The sequence below is a fragment of the Rhizopus delemar genome, genomic scaffold (genome assembly GCF_000149305.1).
Source record: "Rhizopus delemar RA 99-880 supercont3.1 genomic scaffold, whole genome shotgun sequence".
In the NCBI taxonomy this organism is placed as follows: Eukaryota; Fungi; Mucoromycota; class Mucoromycetes; order Mucorales; family Rhizopodaceae; genus Rhizopus; species Rhizopus delemar.
In genome coordinates this window covers 2,085,944-2,111,266 of record NW_027137827.1, presented here as the reverse complement: position 1 = coordinate 2,111,266, position 25,323 = coordinate 2,085,944, and the positions used below count along the sequence as shown (strand labels likewise).

The 25,323-nt window shown below is 35.9% G+C and overlaps 15 protein-coding genes across 15 annotated transcripts; 4 read left to right on the top strand and 11 right to left on the bottom strand.

The window, feature by feature from the left end:
- Positions 1-211: 211 nt before the first annotated feature.
- On the bottom strand, positions 212-1,873 carry RO3G_00834 (uncharacterized protein; the record flags this gene model as incomplete). Its single annotated transcript, XM_067655425.1, has 1 exon — positions 212-1,873. One exon carries the CDS (start codon positions 1,871-1,873, stop codon positions 212-214), a length of 1,662 nt encoding a protein of 553 aa, XP_067511526.1.
- A 385-nt stretch (positions 1,874-2,258) lies between these two features.
- RO3G_00833 (uncharacterized protein) lies at positions 2,259-3,464 on the bottom strand (the record flags this gene model as incomplete). Its single annotated transcript, XM_067655424.1, has 5 exons — positions 2,259-2,332; positions 2,372-2,429; positions 2,489-2,896; positions 2,949-3,344; positions 3,399-3,464. 5 exons carry the CDS (start codon positions 3,462-3,464, stop codon positions 2,259-2,261), a joined length of 1,002 nt encoding a protein of 333 aa, XP_067511525.1.
- Positions 3,465-4,288: 824 nt separating this feature from the next.
- RO3G_00832 (uncharacterized protein) lies at positions 4,289-4,624 on the top strand (the record flags this gene model as incomplete). Its single annotated transcript, XM_067655423.1, has 1 exon — positions 4,289-4,624. One exon carries the CDS (start codon positions 4,289-4,291, stop codon positions 4,622-4,624), a length of 336 nt encoding a protein of 111 aa, XP_067511524.1.
- Positions 4,625-4,821: 197 nt separating this feature from the next.
- On the bottom strand, positions 4,822-6,423 carry RO3G_00831 (uncharacterized protein; the record flags this gene model as incomplete). Its single annotated transcript, XM_067655422.1, has 1 exon — positions 4,822-6,423. The coding sequence occupies one exon, from the start codon at positions 6,421-6,423 to the stop codon at positions 4,822-4,824; it is 1,602 nt and encodes a 533-aa protein (XP_067511523.1).
- An 866-nt stretch (positions 6,424-7,289) lies between these two features.
- On the top strand, positions 7,290-8,185 carry RO3G_00830 (uncharacterized protein; the record flags this gene model as incomplete). Its single annotated transcript, XM_067655421.1, has 3 exons — positions 7,290-7,415; positions 7,457-7,580; positions 7,653-8,185. The coding sequence occupies 3 exons, from the start codon at positions 7,290-7,292 to the stop codon at positions 8,183-8,185; spliced, it is 783 nt and encodes a 260-aa protein (XP_067511522.1).
- Positions 8,186-8,896: 711 nt separating this feature from the next.
- Positions 8,897-9,127, bottom strand: RO3G_00829 (uncharacterized protein; the record flags this gene model as incomplete). Its single annotated transcript, XM_067655420.1, has 1 exon — positions 8,897-9,127. One exon carries the CDS (start codon positions 9,125-9,127, stop codon positions 8,897-8,899), a length of 231 nt encoding a protein of 76 aa, XP_067511521.1.
- A 398-nt stretch (positions 9,128-9,525) lies between these two features.
- On the bottom strand, positions 9,526-10,316 carry RO3G_00828 (uncharacterized protein; the record flags this gene model as incomplete). Its single annotated transcript, XM_067655419.1, has 2 exons — positions 9,526-9,854; positions 9,905-10,316. The coding sequence occupies 2 exons, from the start codon at positions 10,314-10,316 to the stop codon at positions 9,526-9,528; spliced, it is 741 nt and encodes a 246-aa protein (XP_067511520.1).
- A 353-nt stretch (positions 10,317-10,669) lies between these two features.
- On the bottom strand, positions 10,670-11,023 carry RO3G_00827 (uncharacterized protein; the record flags this gene model as incomplete). The annotated part of the gene is made up of 1 exon (XM_067655418.1): positions 10,670-11,023. The coding sequence occupies one exon, from the start codon at positions 11,021-11,023 to the stop codon at positions 10,670-10,672; it is 354 nt and encodes a 117-aa protein (XP_067511519.1).
- A 1,173-nt stretch (positions 11,024-12,196) lies between these two features.
- RO3G_00826 (uncharacterized protein) lies at positions 12,197-13,385 on the bottom strand (the record flags this gene model as incomplete). The annotated part of the gene is made up of 8 exons (XM_067655417.1): positions 12,197-12,204; positions 12,380-12,518; positions 12,567-12,660; positions 12,710-12,789; positions 12,845-12,970; positions 13,023-13,150; positions 13,205-13,276; positions 13,328-13,385. 8 exons carry the CDS (start codon positions 13,383-13,385, stop codon positions 12,197-12,199), a joined length of 705 nt encoding a protein of 234 aa, XP_067511518.1.
- Positions 13,386-14,447: 1,062 nt separating this feature from the next.
- On the bottom strand, positions 14,448-14,948 carry RO3G_00825 (uncharacterized protein; the record flags this gene model as incomplete). Its single annotated transcript, XM_067655416.1, has 3 exons — positions 14,448-14,618; positions 14,669-14,819; positions 14,881-14,948. The coding sequence occupies 3 exons, from the start codon at positions 14,946-14,948 to the stop codon at positions 14,448-14,450; spliced, it is 390 nt and encodes a 129-aa protein (XP_067511517.1).
- Positions 14,949-16,826: 1,878 nt separating this feature from the next.
- On the bottom strand, positions 16,827-19,968 carry RO3G_00824 (uncharacterized protein; the record flags this gene model as incomplete). The annotated part of the gene is made up of 13 exons (XM_067655415.1): positions 16,827-17,816; positions 17,886-17,926; positions 17,991-18,103; positions 18,165-18,253; positions 18,305-18,420; positions 18,483-18,531; positions 18,588-18,679; positions 18,744-18,817; positions 18,999-19,033; positions 19,090-19,171; positions 19,243-19,641; positions 19,707-19,786; positions 19,840-19,968. 13 exons carry the CDS (start codon positions 19,966-19,968, stop codon positions 16,827-16,829), a joined length of 2,289 nt encoding a protein of 762 aa, XP_067511516.1.
- An 834-nt stretch (positions 19,969-20,802) lies between these two features.
- Positions 20,803-21,518, bottom strand: RO3G_00823 (uncharacterized protein; the record flags this gene model as incomplete). Its single annotated transcript, XM_067655414.1, has 4 exons — positions 20,803-21,101; positions 21,250-21,301; positions 21,372-21,400; positions 21,482-21,518. 4 exons carry the CDS (start codon positions 21,516-21,518, stop codon positions 20,803-20,805), a joined length of 417 nt encoding a protein of 138 aa, XP_067511515.1.
- A 467-nt stretch (positions 21,519-21,985) lies between these two features.
- RO3G_00822 (uncharacterized protein) lies at positions 21,986-22,436 on the top strand (the record flags this gene model as incomplete). Its single annotated transcript, XM_067655413.1, has 3 exons — positions 21,986-22,113; positions 22,178-22,281; positions 22,423-22,436. 3 exons carry the CDS (start codon positions 21,986-21,988, stop codon positions 22,434-22,436), a joined length of 246 nt encoding a protein of 81 aa, XP_067511514.1.
- A 191-nt stretch (positions 22,437-22,627) lies between these two features.
- Positions 22,628-23,422, bottom strand: RO3G_00821 (uncharacterized protein; the record flags this gene model as incomplete). The annotated part of the gene is made up of 3 exons (XM_067655412.1): positions 22,628-23,077; positions 23,137-23,246; positions 23,302-23,422. The coding sequence occupies 3 exons, from the start codon at positions 23,420-23,422 to the stop codon at positions 22,628-22,630; spliced, it is 681 nt and encodes a 226-aa protein (XP_067511513.1).
- Positions 23,423-23,889: 467 nt separating this feature from the next.
- On the top strand, positions 23,890-24,698 carry RO3G_00820 (GTP-binding protein ypt1; the record flags this gene model as incomplete). The annotated part of the gene is made up of 4 exons (XM_067655411.1): positions 23,890-23,903; positions 23,957-24,077; positions 24,162-24,209; positions 24,243-24,698. 4 exons carry the CDS (start codon positions 23,890-23,892, stop codon positions 24,696-24,698), a joined length of 639 nt encoding a protein of 212 aa, XP_067511512.1.
- Positions 24,699-25,323: the final 625 nt, after the last annotated feature.

The following is a 25,323-nucleotide window of genomic DNA, read 5'->3' as shown; positions in this document are numbered from 1 at the left end:
AATAACCGCCGGGATTATCCATACCCCCTAAAAATTTACGCACTTCATTATCATCTTCCTATGTGAATTTTACTGGCTTGTTGGCATCAATATTCCACGAGCTGAGCATGATACGGGCCTCATCGTATGTACAAAATTCAGTAGATCGTTGTAGGATCTGACTTTCTGTTACAAATGAAGATGGATGAATACATAGACCGCTCCTTTTCTTTCATTTACCTTTCCAATGTTCAGTCAACAGACCGTCCCATACACCGATATAACCATTTGAATCACTACTCAACACTTGGAGTCTTCCTTTGGTTTCATCCCAAAGTATGTCGGATTCATCCACAACCAACTGCGTGACCGCCCCGTTATGTGCCTTCCAGACCTTGACAACGGCCCACTTCTCAGGTCGAGTGTCATACACATAGATCATGCCCGTGTTATAGCCAGCCCATACATGATACTCACCCACACAGGCCATGGTACAGATACCATAGAGGGATACGGTAATCACCTGAACTCGTTCGACTGTCTCTGTGTCCCAAACAGAGATCTTGCCGTCATCATGAGAGGCAAAGATACGTCCGGGGTGATAGGGTATGGTGATCAACTTGGTGATGTTGCCCAAATCATTCGGTATACGGATCGGCGGTGGTGTTTCGCCAGAGGAAGTGGAGATGACATGAGAGGCCAGGGTGCGACCGGTGGACATCCAAAGCTTGGTGCCATAGATCGTACAGGCAATCGCATGAGAGGTGACAATGTACCGGTGAGGCATCGCGGTCAGCAGCGGGTTCTCCGGATGATGCTCACTCGCTGTCAGGTCCCAGACGTTCAAGATGCCGCTTTCATCAATCGACCAGATCTCAGAGTTTCTATAACGCAGCATGAAGGCGATAGGGGCCTGATGCACGTCGTGTCGTCGGCTGAGCACCTTGCCCGCAAAGACATCCACCACAGACAGACCCGAGTCCTGTCGAGCCACCCAGACATACTGACCTTCATCTGCAGGTGAACGGCAGGGTGCGAACACGATCGCGCGTACCTTGTCTGTGTTTTCGTTGCCACTGATGCTGACGTCGGTATCGGCCATGGTGGTCAAGGGTATGCCGGTGTGAAGATCCCAGGTTCTGAGCAGGTGGGTGCCGGTGATGATGATCTTGCGAGTCGCCACCAGGGCCGGAAGGGATCCTTTGTGTGAGGTCGAAAAGATCTTGGTCTCTTGGTCGATAAAAAACGGCGGATTGCGAGACGCTTGAGAAAAATCGGGATAGACGGAGGTGGTCATGAAAAGTTCACTTCTGGACATGGCACGTTTGGTGGTCATGATGGCCGTGTTGGCCCGTTTCAGGCCGGTGTTTCTTGGGTCGATCGTCACTTCCTGTTCGGGTTCTGCCATAAAGATGGGTTGTTGCTGATGGTGCTGTTGAGAGGCAATGGTATGTGCACGGGCGAGGGTGGATTGAGAAGGTCTAGGCGGAAGTTGAGGTATAGCTGGTCTAGGAGGTAAGAGTGGTGGGGCCACATCGGATTTATTGACAGGGATCATATTAACAGAAGGTTGAAAGGGCACTTGAGGAGGTAAAGAGGATTGGTTGGGTGAAACGGTGCGTACAGAGCTGTGGTATTTTCTGCTAGGAGGAGGAGGAGGAGGAGGTTTCTTTGAATTTTTATCTTGAATGACTTGAGCGTGAACGGACGGGGAACGTGATTCTTCTAATTTTGTATATTGTAAATGTGTCTTTTGAACTTGCTGTATCAAACCATCATCCAGTCCATCCTCCTCTTCTACTTCATGATCCACTATTTCTTCATCGTCATCATCGTATTCTTCACTGGATTCACTGAATGGATCGTATTTTGGTGGAGATATGGATGATTTCATGTGATCAGAGGATTCTGCTATGTAGGAAGTATCTTTTTTATGCTCCTGTTGTTCTGTTATTGGAATAGCTATAGTAGTATCACTATGACTATTGTTACTACTGTTATTACTGTTTATTGAAAATAAAGTAGGTTTAGGAGGTATAGGTGGTGGTAGGTGTTCTCCTTCGATTTGTGCCCACTTGCTCTTTAATTCCTGAAATGACTTTTGCTCTTGTTCCATATTTAAAATAAAAGAAAGGAAAATTAAATTTTAAAAAAAAAAATTTCCAAGTAAAAAAAAATAGTAGCTTTTTCTAATTTTAGCTCGTTTTGTCCAGTTGACATAAACATATTTTTATTTTTACTTAAAGAATGTATTGTTTTGCAGTAAACTAGGATCATGTTTACATTGGAATAAGGTTACGAGGGATATAAAGCTCTTCAAGATACTTGACATCTTCTTCAGTCAGTTTAAGATCTAATGAATGTAATACATCATACAAATGAGACTCTTTACTGATACCAACAATAGGTGAAGTAACATGTGGTTTGGTCAACATCCATGCCAATGCAATCTACAGTAAATATATTGTTTAATCTTTTTTTTTCTCCGCTAAATTATCCTGTTATTTACCTGAGCAGGAGAACGCTGATGCTTCTCAGCCAATTCAAGCACTCTGTCAAGAATGGCTTCATTATTCTGAGATTCCTTTTGAGAAAAATAGACTGGTATTCTTGGGTCGGAGCTTTCACGGATCGAATTACGATTCTTGCCAGTCAACAGCCCTCTTGCTAAAGGTGACCAGTGAATAGAGGCAATTCCGCTGTCATAGCAGTAGGGAATCATCTCACGTTCTTCTTCACGGTAAAGCAAATTGTAAAAGTTTTGCATTGAAACAAACTTGGCCCAACCTTTCTTTTCGGCAATCGCATTGGCCTTTTGGAATTCCCAGGCATGACCCGAACTTGCACCAATGTATCTTACTTTGCCCATCCGAACCAGATCATTCAGTGCTTCCATTGTTTCCTCAATCGGTGTTTCCTTTGAAGAAGGTGTCATTTCACAAAGAAAATGGATCCATCGCTTTACTTACAGGATCAAATCGATGGATTTGATAAAGGTCAAGATAATCCACATCCAATCTCTTGAGAGAGGCATCGATAGCATCAAAAATGTGTTTTCTCGACAGACCAACCCGGTTCACAAAATGATCGTATCCTTGAGATGTGCCATCCAGACTGGCATCAGAGACACCGAAAAAGACTTTGCTGGCAATCACAATGCGAGATCTTGGCATGTTGAATTGTTTGATCGCCTTGCCCAAGATACGTTCACTTTCACCATTGGAATAAATATCGGCCGTATCGAAAAAATTGATACCGGCCTCATAGGCTTTACCGATCAACTCTAAGGATTCTTTTTCATTTTTTACCCAAGCTTGCCATTCAGAAGAGCCATAGGACATGCATCCCAAACAAAATCGGGATACCTTTTTTTAAATTTAGCCTTCATCTTTTTTTTTTTTCCATCTTTATGCTCCTACTTTCATACCAGTGTTACCAAAACGAACATATTGCATTTTAGGAAGAGATCTGATTTCTTTTGCCATCTTTTTTTTTTTATTGTTAATATTCAAGTAAGAAAAAATTAAATTGATTTATGGTTTTATAGCAAGTTTTGACATATCCATGAAGGTAAATGGGTTTCGTAAGCACCTTCCTAATTTAGATTCAAGGCAAAACTAATTCCCCCTTTCCCCTATCAAAAAAAAAAAAAACTTTATTGTTCACGAAAGGAAAAGCAGGATAGGAAATAGATGAAGGCGATAATGTAGACTGATTCACTGCTTACACTATTTTTTTTTTTTTTTTTTTTTTTTTTTTTTTTACTTTTTGAATGAATTGAACATCAACACTTGACTATACTCTCTCATTCGACAGCAAGATGAAACTAGAAAAGGGAATCATCTTTATCTTTTGATGTGTTACCTGATGTTTTCTTTTTGATCAAATAAAGCCAACAATACTTTTTTACCCAGTGTCCTATCGCCTTGTGTTTTATTGTGCAGCTAAAAAAAAAAGGCTTTATTTTTGTGAGACACTCCATTGGATGTTTTGATTTTCAATGCAAACATTGTGTGTTGTTGATAGTCTTTCAACTCCATCGTGTTACAGAACAAGTAGAGCAAAAGGTGTATCAGTTGTTGTTTTACTGAATCCATGCTAGACATGAACAGGTGCTTTTAAAAAGATGCTGATAGTTGGTGTGTGTGCTTTTGTATAAACCAAATCAAGAATGGATCAGAATGCGCCAAGAGACTCTTGAGAACCGTACAAGACAAGTAGGGGTGGCATGGTTTTTATCTCGATTTTTAGGATGAATAAAAAAGTGATTCCCACTGCTTTTCTTTTTTTTCATTTATATTTCCGATACATGCCGCACGTCGAAAAGGACAACAGGGAATACATCACACTCGTTTCTGAATTCAGTCAGCTGATCAAACGATATCAAAGCATCATCAAACAAGACTCTGTGGCTCGATGTATGATTGGATTCAGTGCTGCTCAATTGATTCGTGATCCAGATTACTCGTTGTCTGTGAAGTCAATCGAAAGTTGGTTACAGACCAGGACTGTGATGGATTCAGATGGCGATTCAGAAACTAAGGCTGGTAATCTGGATACACTGATTCGTATTCTTGAAAGAATATGTGATGAATCAAGTCTGGAGCAGATGTCGACTCAAGAAACCTGCAGTGAATTTTCTTAGTGGATTCACAAGAGTGGAAGAGAATGACTGGGTTATTTCTCTTTTGGAATCTGTTTCTTTTAAAAAATTAAATAATAAACACAATGTAGTCTTGATTGTGTACATCATTCGATCGTATGGATCTTTTTAAAGCGTTTATTCTTTGGGTCAATGGGAAGAAAGCAGGGCAAACAAGGCATGTTCTTTTGATACCCATTTTAATTTATTAAAAATCCTGCAATCAAAAGTTCACCCAAGACTGCACACTGAATAGAAGCACAAGGACCAGTGACAAGGTCGGGTTCAAGACGAGCATATCGAGTGGGTCGATGTCCTTCGTAATCCATCAGTTCATAGATGTCTTGTTTGTGGGTGAGGACATGAAAGAATTTGACTTCTCTCATCACCTTCATGTGATAATGGTTAGAAGGAGGTCGTATGCTGCTGATGTGAAGTGATTGAAGTGAATGATGAGGTAAATGAATCTTGATCTCTTGGTGAGCTTGATCGATCAGCGTACACGAGTCAAGTTGGAGATGACTTAGGTTTGGAGCGAGATGGGTCAGGTCTTGAAAGAGTTGGTTCCGAAAGCAGCTGTCTCTTAGAACCAGTTTGTTTAAAGTCCGATGTTGGTAGGTGGGAAGAGAGACAGTCTGGATACAGCCAAGGTCAAGTTGCTTTAACGTGCTGGAGGAGGCCAAGAGGGCAGTGAGAGGAAAGGGTGAGTTACGAATACCAGAGAATTGCATCGAGAATTCAAAGGAGATCAGCCGATGACTGCAGCAGCCGACGAGACGGACCATGTGTTCCATCATGCCCGGAATACAGAGCGATGGCCAACCCCAGAGTGTGAGATGAGTGACCTGTTGACGTGAACGAACCAGGGCTCTGAGTGCGTCCGATGTGTGTTCGGTCATGTCACCCAACCCGATCTTTTCGAGCTCTGTGCCTGCAGAGTCCAGGGCCTGAAAGAACGACTGATTGACGGGAAGGTTGAGAAGATGAATCGATTTCAGCTGATGACAGCGATGACCCAACTCGGCAACCGCCCTCCAGTGTTTCTGAAGTGAGTCTGGGGAAAGTGTGGGTTGATCGATGTGTTTCCAAAGACAGATCTCTCTCAGATTGGGATATTTGAACGCAACATATTCTAGCCACTCTGCATTTAATCCCTCGGCGTTTTCAATTTTCAAGATCTGCAGATGGACTGCAGCTGTTGTTTCATGTTCAGAGCAGGGTTCCAGACAGACATCGATCAGACAGAGTTCTTGAAGGGTTGGACAGGCTTGATGGATCAAATCCAGTTGATGAACAGAGATGATGCCTGATCGAATGACGAGCTGGTTTAGGTTTGGATGAAGGGTAGGATGGAGTGGTTGTGATGGGTTGAGATGAATGGAGAGGTGAGAAAGTAAGGTTGGATAGGAGGTGATTTGGTGAATGATGTCTTGATCCAGACATCTTAGGTATTTCCACTCTTTAAATACCTGATCGTTTATAGGTTCTGTTGGTTGAACGTGAATGAGTCTTAGGGAATAAAGAAAAGGAGAAAGGGTGGGTAGGGAATTGAATTGGTTGGATGAAATACAGACGTCTTGAATAGAGAGTGTTTTGATGTAATGTCCACAAGTGAAAAGAGAAGGAAAGAAGGATTGAAACTGTCTTTGTCCGATGATTTGAACATGTCGATATTGTGAAGCAGCAAAGAGAACTTTCCAGTCTTGGCAGACAGATTGACAAATTGCTTTTTGTTTCTTTGTGAGATAAAAACATATTTTATCAAACAATTCAAGTGGAAAATTAGATGTGAATGGAATCATGAAAGAAAGAGGTATGAATGAATAAAACTGACTAAAATATCATGTGCATCACTTAATTTCAGGGACACACTTTAAAGTGTGAGAAAAGCAGATTGAAACTTGAGCCAATAAAATACAATGAAAACAAATGAATGCATATGAAAAGAGTATTTATTATTGGATGACAATTAAACAAGACGAATAAAACACATTGTATTTGCATATCAAACAAAATAAAATCATTTCTGTTTCACAACACATCAGATTGTTTGTTTATCATGTGTGATGCAATCAAGCAAACTTCAAATACAGCCTTCATCTTTTTGGAGTTTAAAATGTTGCATTGAAAAACTCGAATTTCATAAACATAAGCATCAAGAGGAGGATAGATGTCATTGGTTTATTTTTTACGATTCAAATATTAACCATTCCTTATTCTCTTTACTACTTCTTCAGAGCCAACAAGGATTGGAACAAGTAGGCCTTCCAATTGGATTTTTCTGTAACTGCCCATATCCACCCGCCTGACTGTACTTGATCCGTTTTGGTTAATCTTTATTTCTCATAAAAAAGAGAGGAATATAGACTATAAGCGATGGATTATTTATAAAGTTGAACTGCAAAGATGATTTTAATCAAATTGGTTTTTGTAATAGAAATTCATCTTTTCTATTGAAGATTGAACGAGAATAAAAGAAAACAAGAAACTTTTTAGAAAATATATTTGAGATATCTTGATTCACTGTTAAGCCAATCACACAAGATGACACACTTTTTAAAGTGGCCTGTTTTCTATTTTTTTCTTTAGTTTGTCTGTGCCTGAAATTCAACTCAAAAAATGGGTCAACCCAATCCATCCTTCACTCTTTCTTTTACTCTTTAGTCCAATGCCTTCACAAAAAAAGTTAAAGACATCAGAAAACACGTTTGAAACCATTGAATATTTAACCGAGAGTTCATCTTTTATTCCAAAGGGTTTAATCATTTCTGGTTATGACTTTAAAGTGAAAGAGGTAATAGAAACCAAAAGAGAGGATTGTTAATAATAGCTTAGCCACCAAGTGATAGACCTGTGCGTATCTATTGTGATGGAATATACGATTTATTTCATTTTGGACATGCAAAAGCACTAGAACAAGCCAAGAAATCATTTCCTGACGTTTATTTGATGGTTGGTGGTAAGTAGGCATGAAGATCATCTAATGTATTCATCCCATCCTCCTAGTCTGTAATGATCAAGAGACAAATAGGCGTAAAGGTAAAACGGGTGATGAACGAACAAGAAAGATATCAATCTGTCGCACACTGCAAATGGGTTGATCAGGTCATCCCTGACGCACCATGGACAGTGACGCAAGAATTCATTGATAAACACCAAATAGATTATGTGGCTCATGATGCAGAACCTTATCAATCTACAGAGTCGGGAGATGTCTATGCCTTTGCAAAAGCACAGGGTAGATTCTTGCCTACTCAACGTACAGATGGTATCTCGACCTCTGATCTGATCACTCGTATCATACGTGATTATGATGCTTATCTTTGTAGAAACATCGAAAGAGGTGTCAGTGCAAAGGACTTGAACATCTCATTCTTGAAAGAAAGAGAAATCAAGACAATGAAGCACATTGACAATTTGAAAAGTCAGCTAATAACGATCCTATTAGAACACTTGGCTACTTTGGAGGATTCAAGTCATGAATTCATCAGAAGTTTCGCTAGTAGATTTGGTGCAAAAGACATTGTCGTATGTATCTTTATCCTTCTTTGTTTCATACACTGACCCATTGAAATAGGAGAAATTCTTAAACAAACGTCGATTGGTATCTCATAAAAAAAGAACAAGAAGTGTTTGTTCAGATGAATCCTGACAATAAACTCATTATTTAAATCCTTCCAATTCTAATGGGATCCATCAACCACACCTCAAACACAACACGCTTGCCGTGATTGAAATATTTAGACATCTCATCTCTTTTTTTTTTTTTTTCTTTTTTACCCCGCATTTGTCAGTGATACAGACATCAACCTGAAACTGTTATTCTTTTCATTAAGAATGAGACCTAAAAGAATATCAATCATAGGAGATGTACTAAGAGTAAATTGGTTGATATAAAAGAGAATGAAACCAACAAAAGCAACACATTCACTATTTTTTTTTTTTTTTTTTTTTTTTTTTTTAAAAAAAAAGAACCGTAAACACGATCCGGTCTGTGTGCAAAATCAGCTAAAGATCGATGCCATTCATTTTCAAGTTTATTCACTCGTTCAATTACAAGCATGAACCTGGACAAATAAATGGGTTGTTGATAAACCAAGAGTCGACATATACAAAGACGAGAATTGAGTAAAAGTATTTATTGTAGTGCAGAAGGGAGGAGTGATCCTCTTTTTAAATTGTGATTTTCTTTTTGAATAACTTTGTTCAGATGATGAATGGGAAATGGAGAACCATTTATCAAGCCCTTCATTTTTCTTTCTTTCTTTTGCTTTATTACTGTTCTCTGTGTACTTCATTATCACTGACAAACATGCGATTGTTGTCAATGGCTTTATTAAATTCATGCCATAAATGTGAAGATTCATATACTTGTTTTCCAAGAGAATGAACAGTCTGTAAATTACGATCCATGTCTTCAAACTGTGATTGAAGATCTTCTAAACCTTTTGCTGCATCTTTTAATAATTTTGTAAATTGTTGTTCAAATTCTGAATCATTTTCCATTTTTTTTTTCTTCAAAAAACAAAAAAAGTATGATTTGAACCCAGTTTTTTTTTTTAAAAGTGTTTAATATTATTGTTGTTCTTTACGCGTTTTATTATTATTATTAATATGATTAGTTAATGATATATGGTGCAGTTTTCTATTCAAATGTTGGCTAATTTATACAAGACAGATCAATACAACATACCTTGGTTGAAGACAGTGACGAAGTGTAAATGAAATGCCTAGTAGCAAAATAATGCTTCCAATTGTCAGATAAGCAATTCCTAAATAAGGATTCTTTCCTCCAAAGGGTGATGTGGTTGATATCACCAACCACTTTGTACCATCATAAACAGTTGTATCAAAGTCTATTGCAATACACACACATTAGCTTATAAATCCATCATTCATACATCCTAGTTACTCATGTCAATACTAATTCTCCATCTATCAACACCCAAGTTCTCATCATCATTTCTAGCCCATATCTTTCTAAAATCAGGCAAGGCAGCCACATGCATCCAAACTATCAATCTTTCCATCGTTGAAAGATCAGGTGGTGGATAGTCTTGAGTATAACTACCATTGGGATATCGAGTAGCCCAATTCATGGGTGGTGCAATCGATGACAGTTGATAACTCGTAGCCTTGTATTTTTCTCTGTCAGTCGGCCAAGCTAAATTGTTTCTGTCAAACGTATAAGATTTTGATGCGGTCGTAACAGACAAAAGATCACTCGCAGTATCTATTTATCATATCAATCTCTCTCCAATCAACAAGTACTTTATCTTTTACCATTAAACATTGAATTCGCTATGAGTCCACAAGGATAATAAATCAGGTTGTTTGCATCAGTGACCAGTGGATCACAATTGGATTGTAAAGCAGATGAATCAACTGCTTGTCCAGCCAATTGATTAGCGTCGTAATTTTTAATATATTGTCTTCTGTTTTGATAAAAGTTGGTTAATCTATAATACATAAATACAGGTCCCTGCATTGTCTCAGGTACAGTAAAATCAATCACACATCGTTTGATTGTCAAATTATTTGGATTTTGCCAACTGGGGTCTAAAAATTGTGTCGTGTTTTCATAATAAAATGTAGGTGGTTCTGGTGCACTATTGTTACTGAATCTTGATCTATAACGAGTAGAATCCAAGTAGATGGGTGTCGTATACTTTTCACAGGTTGTATAATCAATCATAATCTCATAAACCTATTCACAATAAGCTTCTTTTCTTTATTTCCATCTCTTTCTACCTTTCCACTCGACCAAAACAATAGTCCTCCGATAAGTACGAACAATGCTCCTATAGTAAATGAAGTAGGTAAAACCACTCGAGGTGTCAACACAGGTTGCCAAGCAGGTAACCGTTGCTGTCTAAAAGGACCATCTTTTATAATAAATGTTGACATTAAACAGGCATTCTATACTTTTATTCACTTTACCGATTGGTTTCCGAGATTTCTTGGTTAGTGACATTAAAAAAAAAAATAATACAATGATGAAATAAACAAAAATAGAAACTGAGCCCCACTTTTGTTTTATACAAAATCTCAAAATGTATTTTCCATATTTATTAAAAAATAAAGATCTTCTTCAACATCGCTTGACCAATAACCTTCTTCACTTTCATCATCACTTCTTGATCTCTTCTTTCCTTGTTGACTATCGTTACTGGTATTTACTTCAGTCAATGGATGAGTAGGTTCGGTAGATTCCACAGGATGATCATTTGTTGTACTGGATGGGTTGACTGAGTCAGTATGTTTGTCAGAGTGTTGTATCAGCTCCATTTTGATCACAACGGACTCTTCTGTTGAAGGCTCAACCCAGTCATCGTCCAACATGTTCCTTTCATATTCTTCAGTCACAGCCGACGATCTTAATCCTTCCAAGGTGGATTTCATCTCATTCTTTATTTCTGCTTCTCTTTCTGATTTCAATATCTGTGTTTCATTTTCATCAGGGTCTGTTATTCCTTCTTCCTATATACAAACTATGAATACAGCCAACATAAAAGAAGAAACACACCTTAATACAAAAGTGCACTGGGGTACTTTGACTACTTTCTGTTGATTTAAATAGAAATCCAAATCGAAATTGACGTTTACGATACAAATATAATCTATTAGTACACCAGTGCCCCCATGAAGCACCTAACGAAGGTGTCCATCTACCATCAATACCATTGACTGTAACATGATTTGTAACCACTACCTATTATTGACCATTCAGCAAGTTTTCTAAGCAATCCACAGTACTTACGGCTAATTTATATTTGTTTGCTATCTGAACCAACGTATGAGCCAAATAGTTCACAAAATGTGTTCGCTTTTTTGAATCCAAAGTATTAAGTCTAAAATGATATGCAATTGAATCAATCACAATCAACCTGACCTTTGGGTATTCTTTTAAAACAGTCGGTAGTTGTCGAATGAATGCTATTAGTTCGATATGATCCAATATTCTAAATAAATGAACTCCTTTTGAAATAGATTCAATATCATACATTTTAGCCATCTCGATCAAACGTGAAGGTAAAAAGGATCCTTCAGTGTCCACATAAATGCATTCTCCATTCATGCCTCCTTTTTCAATCGGTAATTGTGTATTGACTGCCAATTGCATACTACACACTCAATATATCAGCCTATTATGCATCCAACTGATTGGGTCGTTTACCAGACTTGAGTTTTCCCACATCCTGATTCACCACATATTTCAGTAATTCTATAAGCTGGTATTCCCACATCTAATAATTTATCAAGATTTTTCGATGATAAGCTGATCCCTTGTTCTTCTGCTTGTGCAATCCTTTCAGCCAAAGACTGCTTATCCAGTTTGGCATCTATTTCTCTATTATTATCGTGTCAATATCCTTTCTTTTCTTAATTACCTTTGCTGGTAGTCGTGATAATTGTTGCTACTTCTTCTTTTGTTAATTGTAAATCTAGATTTGCATACAATCAACTTCATTTTTACAAAAACTTTATATAAAAAAAAACCTTTTGAGAGTTGAATAAGATTAGTTTCCTTTAATTCTTGTATTGTTTCATATCCAGCATTTTCTAATTTTTGTCTTAAAGAACTAGAAGAAATAAAGTTGTCAAGTGCCATTTTATACAATGTAAATAAGAAAAAAAAAAAAAAAAAAAAAAAAAAAGAAATAGAAAGACTGATATTAAAAAAATTATAAAGAATGCACTTTTTTTTTTTATTTTTTTACATACTTTTGTGAATCATTATTATACACAATTATTTACGATTACCAGATCTCTTCTTTGCCTTTTGTTGTTTATTCAAACCAAGGTGTTGTTCAGGAATCCAAGTTTCATCTAAAACCATTTCACCCTTTTCGTCACGATGAGTAGGACGCTCAGTCGATATTTCAGCCTTCTTTATCTACTTTACCTATTAGTTTCCTGCTTTCCTGATTGTTGTCGTTTTTACCTTTTTGGCTCTCTTAACATCACCAAAGAAAGCTTCACGAATAACATAAGCAACACCAGCAGCACCAGCCAAGAGAACAGCGTACAAAAAGAGACTATGATCCATTCATAAGCATTTCTTTCTTTTCTCTTTTAAAAACTTACAGTTGAATGTCAAACCAAGAACCTTCAGGATCAGTCACGGTGATAGTACCATTATAGCCAACAACACGAGTGATAGATTCCTTTATAACAATAATTAATTCTCTTTCTCCATCTAATAAGAAAAATGATATTTACCCCAGATAATAAGTCAACATAAACAATTAAACCATGGTCTCCAGGAAGATATTCAGAATAAAAGTGGTAAGGGATTTGAAGAGAAGATTCAGCAGTGAGAGGGCTACCATAACGTGTGGCAGTGAGCTAGATATAAAATTAGTATCCTGTTTACCCCATCTCGTATAAATAAACTTACGTTACGAACAACACTTGAGAAATCATCTGCCTTTGTAATTTGGCCAGAAATAGCAAAAACAGTATAAGATGTCTTGTCCTTGTTATTGATGTCCAAAAGAACCTTATTACGTTGACCATTCACAATCACTTTATACTCCTTTTAGTCTATTACTGTCTGCTACCAAAATTAATCTTACTTACTGCCAAACGGGTTATCTGGGAACTCTGCAGTAATCTCGACTTGAGCGGGCACTGCTGCCTGTTGTGCAAACACTAGGTCGTGTTATTCCATATAATTTATAGACAGACTTTATGTATACATACCAGAGTGAAAGAAGTATAATAAACCAAAGATGAGTAAAGTAGAGTATTTTGTCATCATCTTTTTTAAATGTAAAAGAAGAAGAAAAAAAAAAGACAAGGAAAAAGTGGAAAGGGATGATTGGATGAAATTTATCTTTTATATTCTGACTTTTTTCCTTTTAAAGAATTCGTGCTCTGAAGGATCATTGGCATAAGATGCTTAAAAACACCAGTCGGTATCAAGCTTTTGAAAGGTTTAGAAGCATTGAAGACGAGTATTAGTTATTGTTGAATGTACGTAAAAATGTCTGGGACTTGTAATTCATATCAAAGTTGGGCAAAGTTTCATTATTTCATGGATCTTGTTGCATTCATGTTATTTTGATGATTGTAACAATGACGTGTATTTCATTATATGTGATACACTCTTAATTGTATTATCAAAATGGAAAAACAAAACAAAACATGTACTCTATAAATGTTGACAAAATAGTTGTAGTTCATTATTTCCTTTCATCGGCTTCTGTACTAAATACTGAAAAACACAAGAGTAATACAATGTTTAATTTTCTACTGCTGAAATAAAATCGTCGGAACTACGGTACACGGTAAAGAAAATCATCAAAGCCCAGAGATCAGCAAACAAGATGCAAAGCGTTTGCTATATCGCGAGGAAACAAGACTGGTACAAACTAATCCGATTATTTTCTCAAGATGCTTTGATGATAGACTGTGTGAAAAAAGACTTGAAAGCCTGCACAAGACCTCTTTTAAATCTTACACTTGAAATCATTTCTTCCATACAGATGACCTGGCTGGGAGAATGCACCGAGATTTAAAACAGAAAAAGCATGCTCCTGTATTGGTGCAGTCATTAGTTATAAAAAGAGACTGTGATGTTATAATCTATCATACATCAAGAACACGCAACAAAGACATACGGCCCGGTCTACCTAAACGACAGACAGACAAGGTTCAATGGTCACTGTGAGAAAAAATAAGATGCAGTCAACCGCCGCTTCAATAAACGTTCTTTCCGATGGATCGAGCATGGATGAAAGTGACAAGTTATCATACAAAACGCGTTTGCAAATAAAAAATGCCCGGCTTTTTATTTTGCAAGTCTAAAACGGTCTGAATCTCAAGGGGGAATACTGAATTCTGAAGCAGCAAATTGTATTAAGGGTTCTTCGAGATGATTTTTTATAGCTTCTCCTTTAGCTTTTAATATTCCTACATCTTCCATAGCTTGATGATTTCCAACAAGGCATAGTATCATTGATCCAACGTTTGTCACATATAATATTCCTTCCTATGCTTGACATGAATAAAGGATGCTGTATTCAGTACTTTTATTATTACCTCACAATGTAAAACTTGATATTTTAGTTCTGTGTATTTGTTCTTCTTTTTATAAGTATTCCAAATATTAGCTGATATGGCTGCATACGTCGTAGCTTCTTTGTCTGTATCTGCTGCAAATGATACAAGTGATCCTTCACTTGTCATTATCCTACACCACTTTAAATATAAGTTTTTGTCTCTCTTTCTTTTCCCCTTTTTCAGTATATTACATTGCTGCTTTCACTCCATTATTAAGAGTTTGTCTTAATGCTTGTGAAATCACTTTAGGTTTCAACATGTCTTTAAGCAAAAAAAAAAAAAAGAAAAAAAAAAAGCAACCAACCTTGTTTCATGCTCCGTATATATGCACGTGATTACATCCAGCAAAACTCATTTTATTGTGTTTTCTTATAAAGTGTTGTTGGAAGCATTTTATTTTAGGTTTTTAATAGTGATTATTTGGGCTATGATTACTGGATCAATAGACGAAAAGCAAAATTACAAAAAGTTAATAAAGTTGCTATGACAAAATATGGAAGCCTAGGATAGTCGGCCTTAATAACTCTGCTGTTTCATAATTGTCAATAGATGATAAAAAGATGAAATGCATACATTGATCTTTCATTCATTGATATTTTAATTGCTATTAACAATCATCAATGAATTGCAGACAATTCAGAGAGTAGGATTTAAACCTTTTGATCTTTGCTACTGATCCGAAGGTCAACACGAATGTCAGTTTTCATTAAAGTCTAAGTGAAAGAAAAACAAATAGCTATATTTGTTTTAAATGATATCTCAATTATTGTAGAGGCAAAAAGTGAGACTACATTCATCTGAGTATAAACCAGCTCAGAAAAGAGGATAGATCGTCTAGCCTAAAATAAAGATAATGGGCCTGCATACCGTTTGACTAGTCTCAAGATTACTGCCCATGATGAAAAAGTTCCAATCAAACAGAAAACAGTCCGTACAATAAAATACATGTTTGGATCTCATTTGGACACACTGGTTACCAGCAGAAAGCTACAATCAAGTTACAAACTGTTGGTTTTCAATATTTGGATAAGTGTGTATTTGCTAATGATGAGCCATGTATACTATTGATTGTTGTTAAGGGAAGTTTGGATCGTATATATATTTTTTTTCTATATTTATATATTGATCTTGGAACAACAACAGGTGTCAGTAACCAGAGAGAGAAAGGAAAATAAGGGAACAAGAAGAGACCAAAAAATCATTTTCGTAAATCTCAGCTGAATGGCAGAGCAGTTGCTCAAAAGCTTCCTTCACAGCTGCCGAAAGGTGTCTTCATGGAAGCAGTTATACCTTGGGTTAACAAAGAACAACTAATCATTGATCTTTTATTCCGGGAAAGTTGACTAAGTCATAAGTTTACAAAAGTATATTTGAATACTACCTCTCTCAAGAGAAAATATGTTCTAAAGGAAAAGAAGACTTTTTTCGTGTTTGCTTTCAATTTAAAGTAATAGGTGGAGTCATTATTTTTCACAAGGGATTTGATGAATACATGTTTAAAGACGCCCAAGATAAAAGATAGGGTATTAATAAAGAAAAGCAAATGGTTTGTATCGTTTGTGAAAGCACAATTGGTCAAGATCCAGATTGCAAAGATTTTCTGAAAAGTTTGGTTAAAGAAAATGAAAGGGATGCAGAGACCAAAGAAGGTGCTGATGATGAAATAAATTTAATTGAGAAACTGAATAAAAAATCACTATAGGTACACGTACACGAGGAAATATAAAACATAGCATGAGATTATGGAAAGAAGCATAATACTGGCTATACCATGATATGATTAAGCAGTAGATGGAATTTTTTTCTTTCGTAGACAAAGTTAACAACGAATATGAATTTAAAAAAGTGAATGTATAATCGCGAAATTACTTTTTGCTCTAGTTTTTAATGTTGTTGAGCTAATAGTACCTTTTTTAGATGTATTAAAAGCTCTTTTACATATAATGGGAATTGTAGAAGCTCATCACTTTTATAGACTATAAAAGCACAATTCAAATTCAAAAGTCTATAACATCACACAGACGGCGCATATGCCTCCCTTTTTACAGAAAAAAAGGCCGTGTTACAGAGTATACATTTACTATTGATGGAGGGAGAAGCCAGTATGTTTATTTCAGAGTTGCTGTTATACTATTAATTAAAAAATGACAGCATCATATGAAATAAATACTTTTCCTACGTAACTTTGTCTTTCAGGTGACATTGCACCGCATACGATAACCCCAATAAGACAAGCACAATTACAATTGATTTTTTGGTAAAATAGCTTGTCTGCCTTATTCATATATACTTGCGTTTCATTCGGCAGTCGTTCTAAATCAATGCATACACTATATGCTTCCCATGCAGTCGGGTTCTCTACTTCTAAAACATATGCACTATTTGTGCTCAGTAGAAGCACACAATTCAAAGAGAAGTCATCCACATGCTTTAAACCGCTTGTATCTCCTGTCAACAAGATGCGTCTGCAGTTCTGGCAAAACATGGGCTTTCTTGGTTTGGTTTCAGCAATCGTTGAAACGAAAGCGGATGCTTGGTTTTCTAATTCTTCACAATCCAAATCGTCATCTATATCTTTGAATACAGCATCTAGGCCATCAAGAAGGGTATCATAAGTAGTTTGATTTTGTAGCGTCATCGAAGTTTGTGGGATCTTCTTTATTTGAGTAAAGCCAACATGCGATATGGTAGGAGAAAGCCCAAGCCTCCTTTCAATTTGTGTAGCAAGAGAAATTGCAGTATTCTCTTGATCAGGCTCTCTTATATCGCCATCAAGCATAGTGAAATCGCTTTTCGTAGTGGAAGCTTCTACTTGCTGAGTATCTTCCTTTGTATTGGTACAATCGCATGAAGTAAAACAGTAATCAGACATATCTTCATTTTTGATGGCTGAAACGTCAATAGTAGCTTGTTGAGTGATTGTCTGGTTATTGGTAGGCATATCGCTGTTTGGAATAATGGATTGCTGTTCGATGCTTAAGCGATGATCCACAAACTCTTTCAGACTTGATATACCTTCATTAAAGCTCTCATGAATGTGTACTCGATTTCTTATCCATTTCGATAAGCCTTTTATATGTTCTGATTCTTGAAACCTGTCCTCTAATAATATAATTGCTCCCCAATCCTACACATTGAAAGAGAAACGAAAAGTTGTGAAAAAGTGACACTAGCTACAAAAAAGAAGAAACTTTACATTCTTATGCCTTATACATCTACCTAAGGCTTGATTCATTGCTACATTAATTTTGAAAAGTTAAGAATACAGGCATATAAAGGTCTAGGAAAAGTACTTATTTACCTCTATAGGCCTGAGTAGCATACCAATCACGACCGTTCATCACACCGCCATGATGTTGAGTTCTTTGTTTCAAGTCATTGTACTCTTTTTTCAATGATACCTCTATATCTTTTCTAAGATGAATTTTTATTGTCAGTCCTTTTTTCTTATTATATGTAAATGAAATATATATACAAGCCAGGATAAGGTAGTCCCAAAGCAATAACAGCTCGACAATACGCGTCTGAAAAGTCCACGCCTTCACTGACTTTTCCTCGGTAGACCTATCAAATTTGCATATTTAAATTAAGGATTACAGAGAGAAGCACTCTTACAGCAAAAAAGATGGCACCGTCTTTTTCATCATCTGAACAATCTACGAGCTCATCAATCTGATCATAAAATGCATTGATTACTCTTTCAAATTTCTTTTTATCCGAACCTCTAGGTTCTATTCCAATTTTTCAATTAGTTAAAAACATGCACTTTACATGTTGATATACATATATTTACCAAGAAAAACAAACTTTTTACGCTTGATATGCTCTAAAGTACCAGTCAGCTATAAAAAAGGGTTACATTAGTTGCTCTATCTAAAAGTTTTTTTTTCTTTTTTACTGTCCATCTTTGCATTAGTTTGTCTAAAGCATTATAGGAAGGAAGAAAGCACAAAATACCAAAGGGAACAGTTTCAACTATTTGAGAGATAGCTACAGCGAAAAATAGATATAAATCATGTATATAGTCTCTAGTAGAAACACTTTAAATCCATACCTTCTCCAACATCATCTTGGTATCGAAAGCTTTCGATGTTTGAATAAACGCCTCTTAGATGCGCACCATTTGGGCTGTTTAAAAATGTTAGTCTAAATCTGTGCTCAGAATAAATGATGTATATACCCCATAGGCATACAAGACACCCAAACCTGAGATGGATCAACAACATGATTTGCTTCAAGCTTTCCATGGCTATTTATAGTAAAACTAATTATTACTCATCCGCAAAAGTGTTACTTTTCTTATCCATACAAATCTGTTTCCAATTCTGAAGCAAATGTTTCCATCTAGAAATACTTGTAAAATTCTTTATACAGCTCCTTTTTTAAGTTATGCAACTTACAGGGGATAAAGTTCCACTAGTAAGAATAACGGACCTTGTCTCTGCACACATGTCTTGAAAAATAATGCCTGGATTCAAACACCTTCAATAAAAGATATAGATGTAAATATATAATTATTTTCTTGTAGATCATTAGAGTTTGCTTTTTTATACCAGAAACTTATTTTGTAGGACCACAAAGAGTCCTGTGTGGATTTTGCACTCTTTTTGCTATGAGCGACGTTCAGCTCATTTCCTTTTTCTTTTCTCTTCATAAGTGCCATTCTATAATCCTGGACATAATCACGATCTTTACGAAAGAGAAAGCCAAAGACCATGAAAATACCTTGCACGATAGACAGCGAATTATTGGATAAACACTCCTGTCTGTGAACACGGACTTCAGGTTGACTGCCTTCCAATTCGTCATCAATCATTATATTTTCGCTTTCTCTTCTAACTGATTCTGCATGCTGAGAGACAGTTTTGTAAGCAGGAATAAATTCAGCTTCATATACATGTGCTGTAATATTTAATCCTTTTAGTTTATCAATAATCTTTCGTCCTGACCAGCTGCAACAAGCAAAAAATAGGTTAGATAAAATGGTAGAGTCAAAAGTATGAAAAAGGAAACTTACATGTTGATATGTCTTTCATATTCTTCAATGTCGTATTTATTGCCGGGTGAATTGATCCATTCCCATATGCCATCAAATAGCTATTTAATAAAAATAAATATTACGATAAACGCCTAATTCATAATAAACTTACATGTTCCAATACTCGATGGGCATCTGGCTCAAATCCACCTTTGATAATCTGAGTCAATTCAATCTTTAATATACTAAGTGATTTATCATCTAACTCAAAGGAACCGGCAGATCGAGCAGCGTCCTCCATGTTATGAGCTACAAAATAAGAAATTCAGAAATAAACAATAAAACATTAACAGTAAATATCCAAAGAACTATACTACCTTCATCCAAGATGATAATACTATCCTTTAGGTTAATGTCCAATAGTTTTCTAATTACTGTGTATATTTGTATATGAATCGTTATAGAAATCAACTTGATACAAAAAATAATGATTCCTTACCTGGATTAAGAATATAATTATACGGACAAAAAACGATTGCTGCACTTTCATATAATTTTCTTGCTGCATAGTATGGGCATCCTAGTATATAAGCAAGTTTAATTTGCAATTTATATAGAATTTTGTATATCCTTTCTCCCTTCTGTTCTTAAAACCTTTTACTTTTTTTCCAAGAGAAATCATATCTTCGATATCCCAAACACGATGCGTTGTCCTGAGACTAGAATGATATAGTAATTTTCTTGTGTTTTTCGCATAAATACAATCGTGTTTATCCAAAAGAGCTACACTACACGTCAAATCCATGTAAAAATCATAATTATTATTGCTATTTTTTTTTAAATACCATTCTTCACTTTTATTTAAAGATTTGGATACTTTTGAATGGACTAGATCGTACAAAGAAGATGAACTCATGTCTTTCAAAGCTTTTATAGTTATTTTCTACTTACTACACAGTTGATCGCGACTTCCAAGGACCGTGATGCCTTAAGGAAAAGAAGATTAAATCAGGGCTTAACGTAATAAACTCATCGTACTCACGAGGACTATACTGGGTGTTTCTTTTTAATTCAGAGACAAGCTGCGACAGTTGTTTATGGCTACCGAACTCAACAGTTAGACTATACACGTTGCTCATAAATAAATTATTTTCGCATACGTTCTACTGCCAACGAAAATACGAGGAAGTTTTTGAAACTGGTTGCCATTCTCTTTTGAATTTTGAACATTATCAAGCAAAGTTTCATAGGTATTTGCTTCTGCTATTTTGGTAAACTTGTCTGACTGAAAATCATCAAAGGCTAATTTATCACATCTAAACTTTTTTGTCCAGTCAGAAGGCCCAGCCTCTATTCTTATTCTCTTTCCTGAAGGTGTCTCTAACAATTCTTCTTTACATTTTGTAGCCTTTGTTTGCTCATGTTCTCTCCAGGCTATCTTACAGTTTTAATGTTCTCCTCTTTTTGTTACTAATACTATCTTATACCTAGTGCTGCACAAAGCAAAGCAAGCGATTTACCAGACCCTTATGTTTTTTAAATTTGTTTATTTTTATCTTTATTTTTTTTTACTGTTACTTACCTGTTGGACTTTCTAATAGTGCATTTTGTGAGTTATTTAAAGCATGAATAATCTGTAGAAAATATTTATTTACAACCAGCTCTCTACCCCCTTTTTTTACTTTTGTTCAATTAGTACTTTACTTTTGACATCATTTGAAGTTGAGCGGGATCTATGCATAAAAGTAGAAATTAATTTTACGTGCTAATTGCATGAAAATGAAATTTGCTCAAGTGCTTTCAAATTTACTTACAAGGTTTTAAAGGGAAATCTATTCGAACGGATTCCATTATTAATGTATGTGTCTTGTTTTCCGTTTTTATTGCATTTGACGCGATTTGTGCTTCTGCCTTGAAAGTTTCAAAAAGCTCTAAATGAGTCTGGGCCTTTTTTTTGCTTTTTTCTTTTTTTTTGAATGCACTTGGTAATTTTCTTCGTTCTGTCATGTGTTTTATAAGAAAAAGGAGTTAGAAAGAGCATTTTATGCTATCATATTCAGGAGTCGCGGGGCCTCAATTCTTGCAATAAAAAGCTTGCTCACTTGATAAAATATATTTTTAAAGTTATATCATTTATATAGCAAGATATTTACTATCCGATATAAAATATATTCACATCCTCTTCTCCTTTCCTTTGTCAATATAGCAAAAAAAAAAAAAAAAAAAGAGGAGGGGTCCTTTGTTAGTTTTCATTTCCAGCCATTAAAGTCTGAGTGTAACGTTCTTTTTTCTATTCTTTTTTAATAAATTTCAAAAAAATGGCTATGATATACTCTTTATATATTATCAATAAAGCTGGTGGACTTGTTTATCAAAAAGATTTCTCTAATCAGCTTGAAAAGTTATCGAGTAATGAATACCTCGTTTTGGCCGGTACCTTTCACGGGTAAAACACGAATAGAAAGCATCCAAAGAATAATGGTATCAACTAATACAGATTTATAAAAAAGTGTTCATGCAATTACTTCAAAGATTTCACCTATCCATAACTCATCTGGAATAGAAATGCTTGAAGCAGAGAATTTTAAGCTTTATTGTAACCAGACTCTAACTGGTAAGCTATCAAGAAAGAAAAAAAGAGGAGCAGTTTACCATAACTAAATCTTACTATGACAGGGACGAAATTTCTTTTAATAACTTCACCACAGCTTAATAATGTGGACACTTACATGAAAAGAATATATGATTTGTACAGTGATTTTGTCATGAAAAATCCTTTTCATACTCCTGAAATGCCAATTCGTTCAGACCAATTTGATCAGTCTTTATTAAAGTTTATCAACGCAACTGGAATAGCTTAATACAACATTCAAAGCACACACATACTGTCATTCAGAATTGTACAATAAAACATTCCTCCTTTTACAGACCAAATTCAAGACCATTTTTTTTTTTATTTTCTAAAGATCATCCTCAAACAGGTCTTTCAACTTCTTTTCTTCTTGACTCATATTTTCTTTACCATCTTTTTCACGGTTGTTATCTTTAAGCGCATCTTTCTTTGCCTTTTCAATCTTTTCATTACGCTCCTCCACCTCTCTCACTTTTCTTTCCCAGTCAGCTTTATCTGATACCCAAACACCCATTCGTCTATCTTCTTTATCATCCGCAGCCACTGGCATCACAGCCATGGTACCGTAATATTTGAGTAAAGCTGATAGCGTGTCTTGATTAACCTTGTATTTCTCTATCCAGCGTTGACGCGTTGATACAAGGTCAACCTCTCCGGGATTCAGTCGCTTTCGCTCTTCCAGTAAGGAATAAACGGCATCAATCGAAATGATACCTTCTGTTAATTCTTTTGAATCAGCTTTCTTTCTTTCATTGACAATACCAAGCATAGCATCTGACTATAAAGAACGAATGAATTTAAGAGATTTATTGTTTTAAAAAAGCACTTCTTTTTTACTGTTCTCATTTTTGTTATAGTAGGCGGGATTGCGACTTCTCCAATAGATCTTAAATGCTCATGTAAATGAGGGTCACGACCGTCTTCCTCAATGAATTCTGTTTTTAATTCTGCAAAAAGGTTAATCGAGATCTCACATGCATAAAGCAATTGGCCCTTATATACCTGAGGCTGCTTGAATTTGAGCTTTTAAGGTGGTCGGTGATTCAGTTGGTGCATTTTGTAAAGTCTCTGGTCGAGCTTTTGTCGGTAATCTTCTAGCAACTTTCGAGGTTTGTGATCCCATGTTAGATGTATGTTTTCTATGTCAAAAATGATTGTATTTTTTCTGGGGGTAAAGTTTCAGTCCTTTTGATTGGCTGGCTTTTAAAAACTAGTTACCATAGAAATTTTACGCTTTATTTGGCTGAGGCTCTAAAGGATTACACTGTTTGTAATAATACAGAACAAGTAATTTGTTAATTATTTATATTTGGTCCTTCAGATAACTTCATATCTTTATTCTATAAAAGATGGAGGCTCTTTTCTTTTATTAAAGCTTTTGCGTAACACCTACATTTCATTACAAATGGCTTAGACTATCATTTCTTATAAAATTCCTGCATTATCTTGAGCCCCTCCCTATCGCGTGAAAATTGATTTTCCGATAGCACTCACCCTCTCATGATTGGCAGTTCCTTTATAAAAATTTAAGAAACACTTGGGCTTTCTCTTTTCTTCTTTTTCCTGGACATAATTTATTCGCATCTCAACATGAACCCTGAATAGTAAAGTAAAAAAGGAAGTCTAAAAAATAAAGAATTACTAATAAAACATGTAGTGATTACTTGTTTAAGCTTTTGTTAATTGGTGACTCTGGTGTTGGAAAATCTTGTCTTTTACTTCGTTTTGCAGATGACACTTATACTGAAAGTTATATTTCCACTATTGGTGTCGATTTCGTAAGTTGATATTTCAAAGCAATAAATAAAATAAAATAAAAAACAGAGGAGAAATGATAACACACAAAGGCATAAATATATTAGAAAATCAGAACTATTGAATTGGAAGGAAAAACAGTGAAGCTTCAAATTGTAAGTAAACAAAACACTTGACAAATTTCTCAGAAAAACTCACTCGTCATCTCTTTACAGTGGGACACTGCAGGTCAAGAGCGTTTCCGTACGATTACTTCATCTTATTATCGAGGAGCACATGGTATCATTGTTGTATACGATGTTACGGACGACGATTCCTTTCAACACGTAAAGCAATGGTTACAAGAAATTGATAGATATGCGGCAGAAGGAGTAAACAAATTACTTGTTGGTAATAAGAGTGACTTGACTGATAAAAAAGTCGTCAGCACAGAGCAAGCAAATGAACTTGCAGAATCTATCAAGATACCCCTTTTGGAAACATCTGCCAAGGATGCTACCAATGTAGAACAAGCTTTCTTGACAATGGCTAAACAGATCAAGGACCGCATGGGTAGTACTATGCAGCAAACCCAAGCAAAGTCTACTGTTAAAGTAGGTCAAGGTGCCTCCCTTGAACCCAAGCAAGCAGGTGGTTGTTGTTAAAAAGGGATGTTTCAATAAATAAACTTTTAAACTGTCTTCATGGCGGGAATTCAGAAAAAAAAAAATTCTGCGAAGGGAGTATATTGAAACATGCTTGTCCAAATCAATATTTTTTTTAAAAAAAAAATACAATTCTTTCTATGTCCTTTTATATATTTCTTTTTTTCCTTTTTTCGATTTCTTTTTCTTAAGCATGGAAAGTAAGATCAAATGCATGATACACTTGATCACTCATTTATTCTTTTAGATTCTCATGAAAAATTGCCTGACAGTCCAGTGGAAGAAAAGAAAGCGGAGGCATCTACATCCTTTATAGGAAAACTGCGTGCACGCAATCCACGCTTTATTCTATATGCCTCAGTAGCCATTCTTACTATTATAGCCATTGTCTTGATCCCAATCGTCTTGGTCGGGGTGACTTCCAGAGCAGCAAGAAGACCCAAACCTGTGGGCGACGAAGATCATCGAATTACGACTCCCGGGAGCCCAGGCTATAAAGATCCATTTGATGATTCGGCTCGCAGCAACCCTTACTCACCTCCCTTGAACCAACCTTTTAGTTATAACGATCAACACCGTATTCGTGGAATCAACATTGGTGGATGGCTTGTACTCGAACCCTATA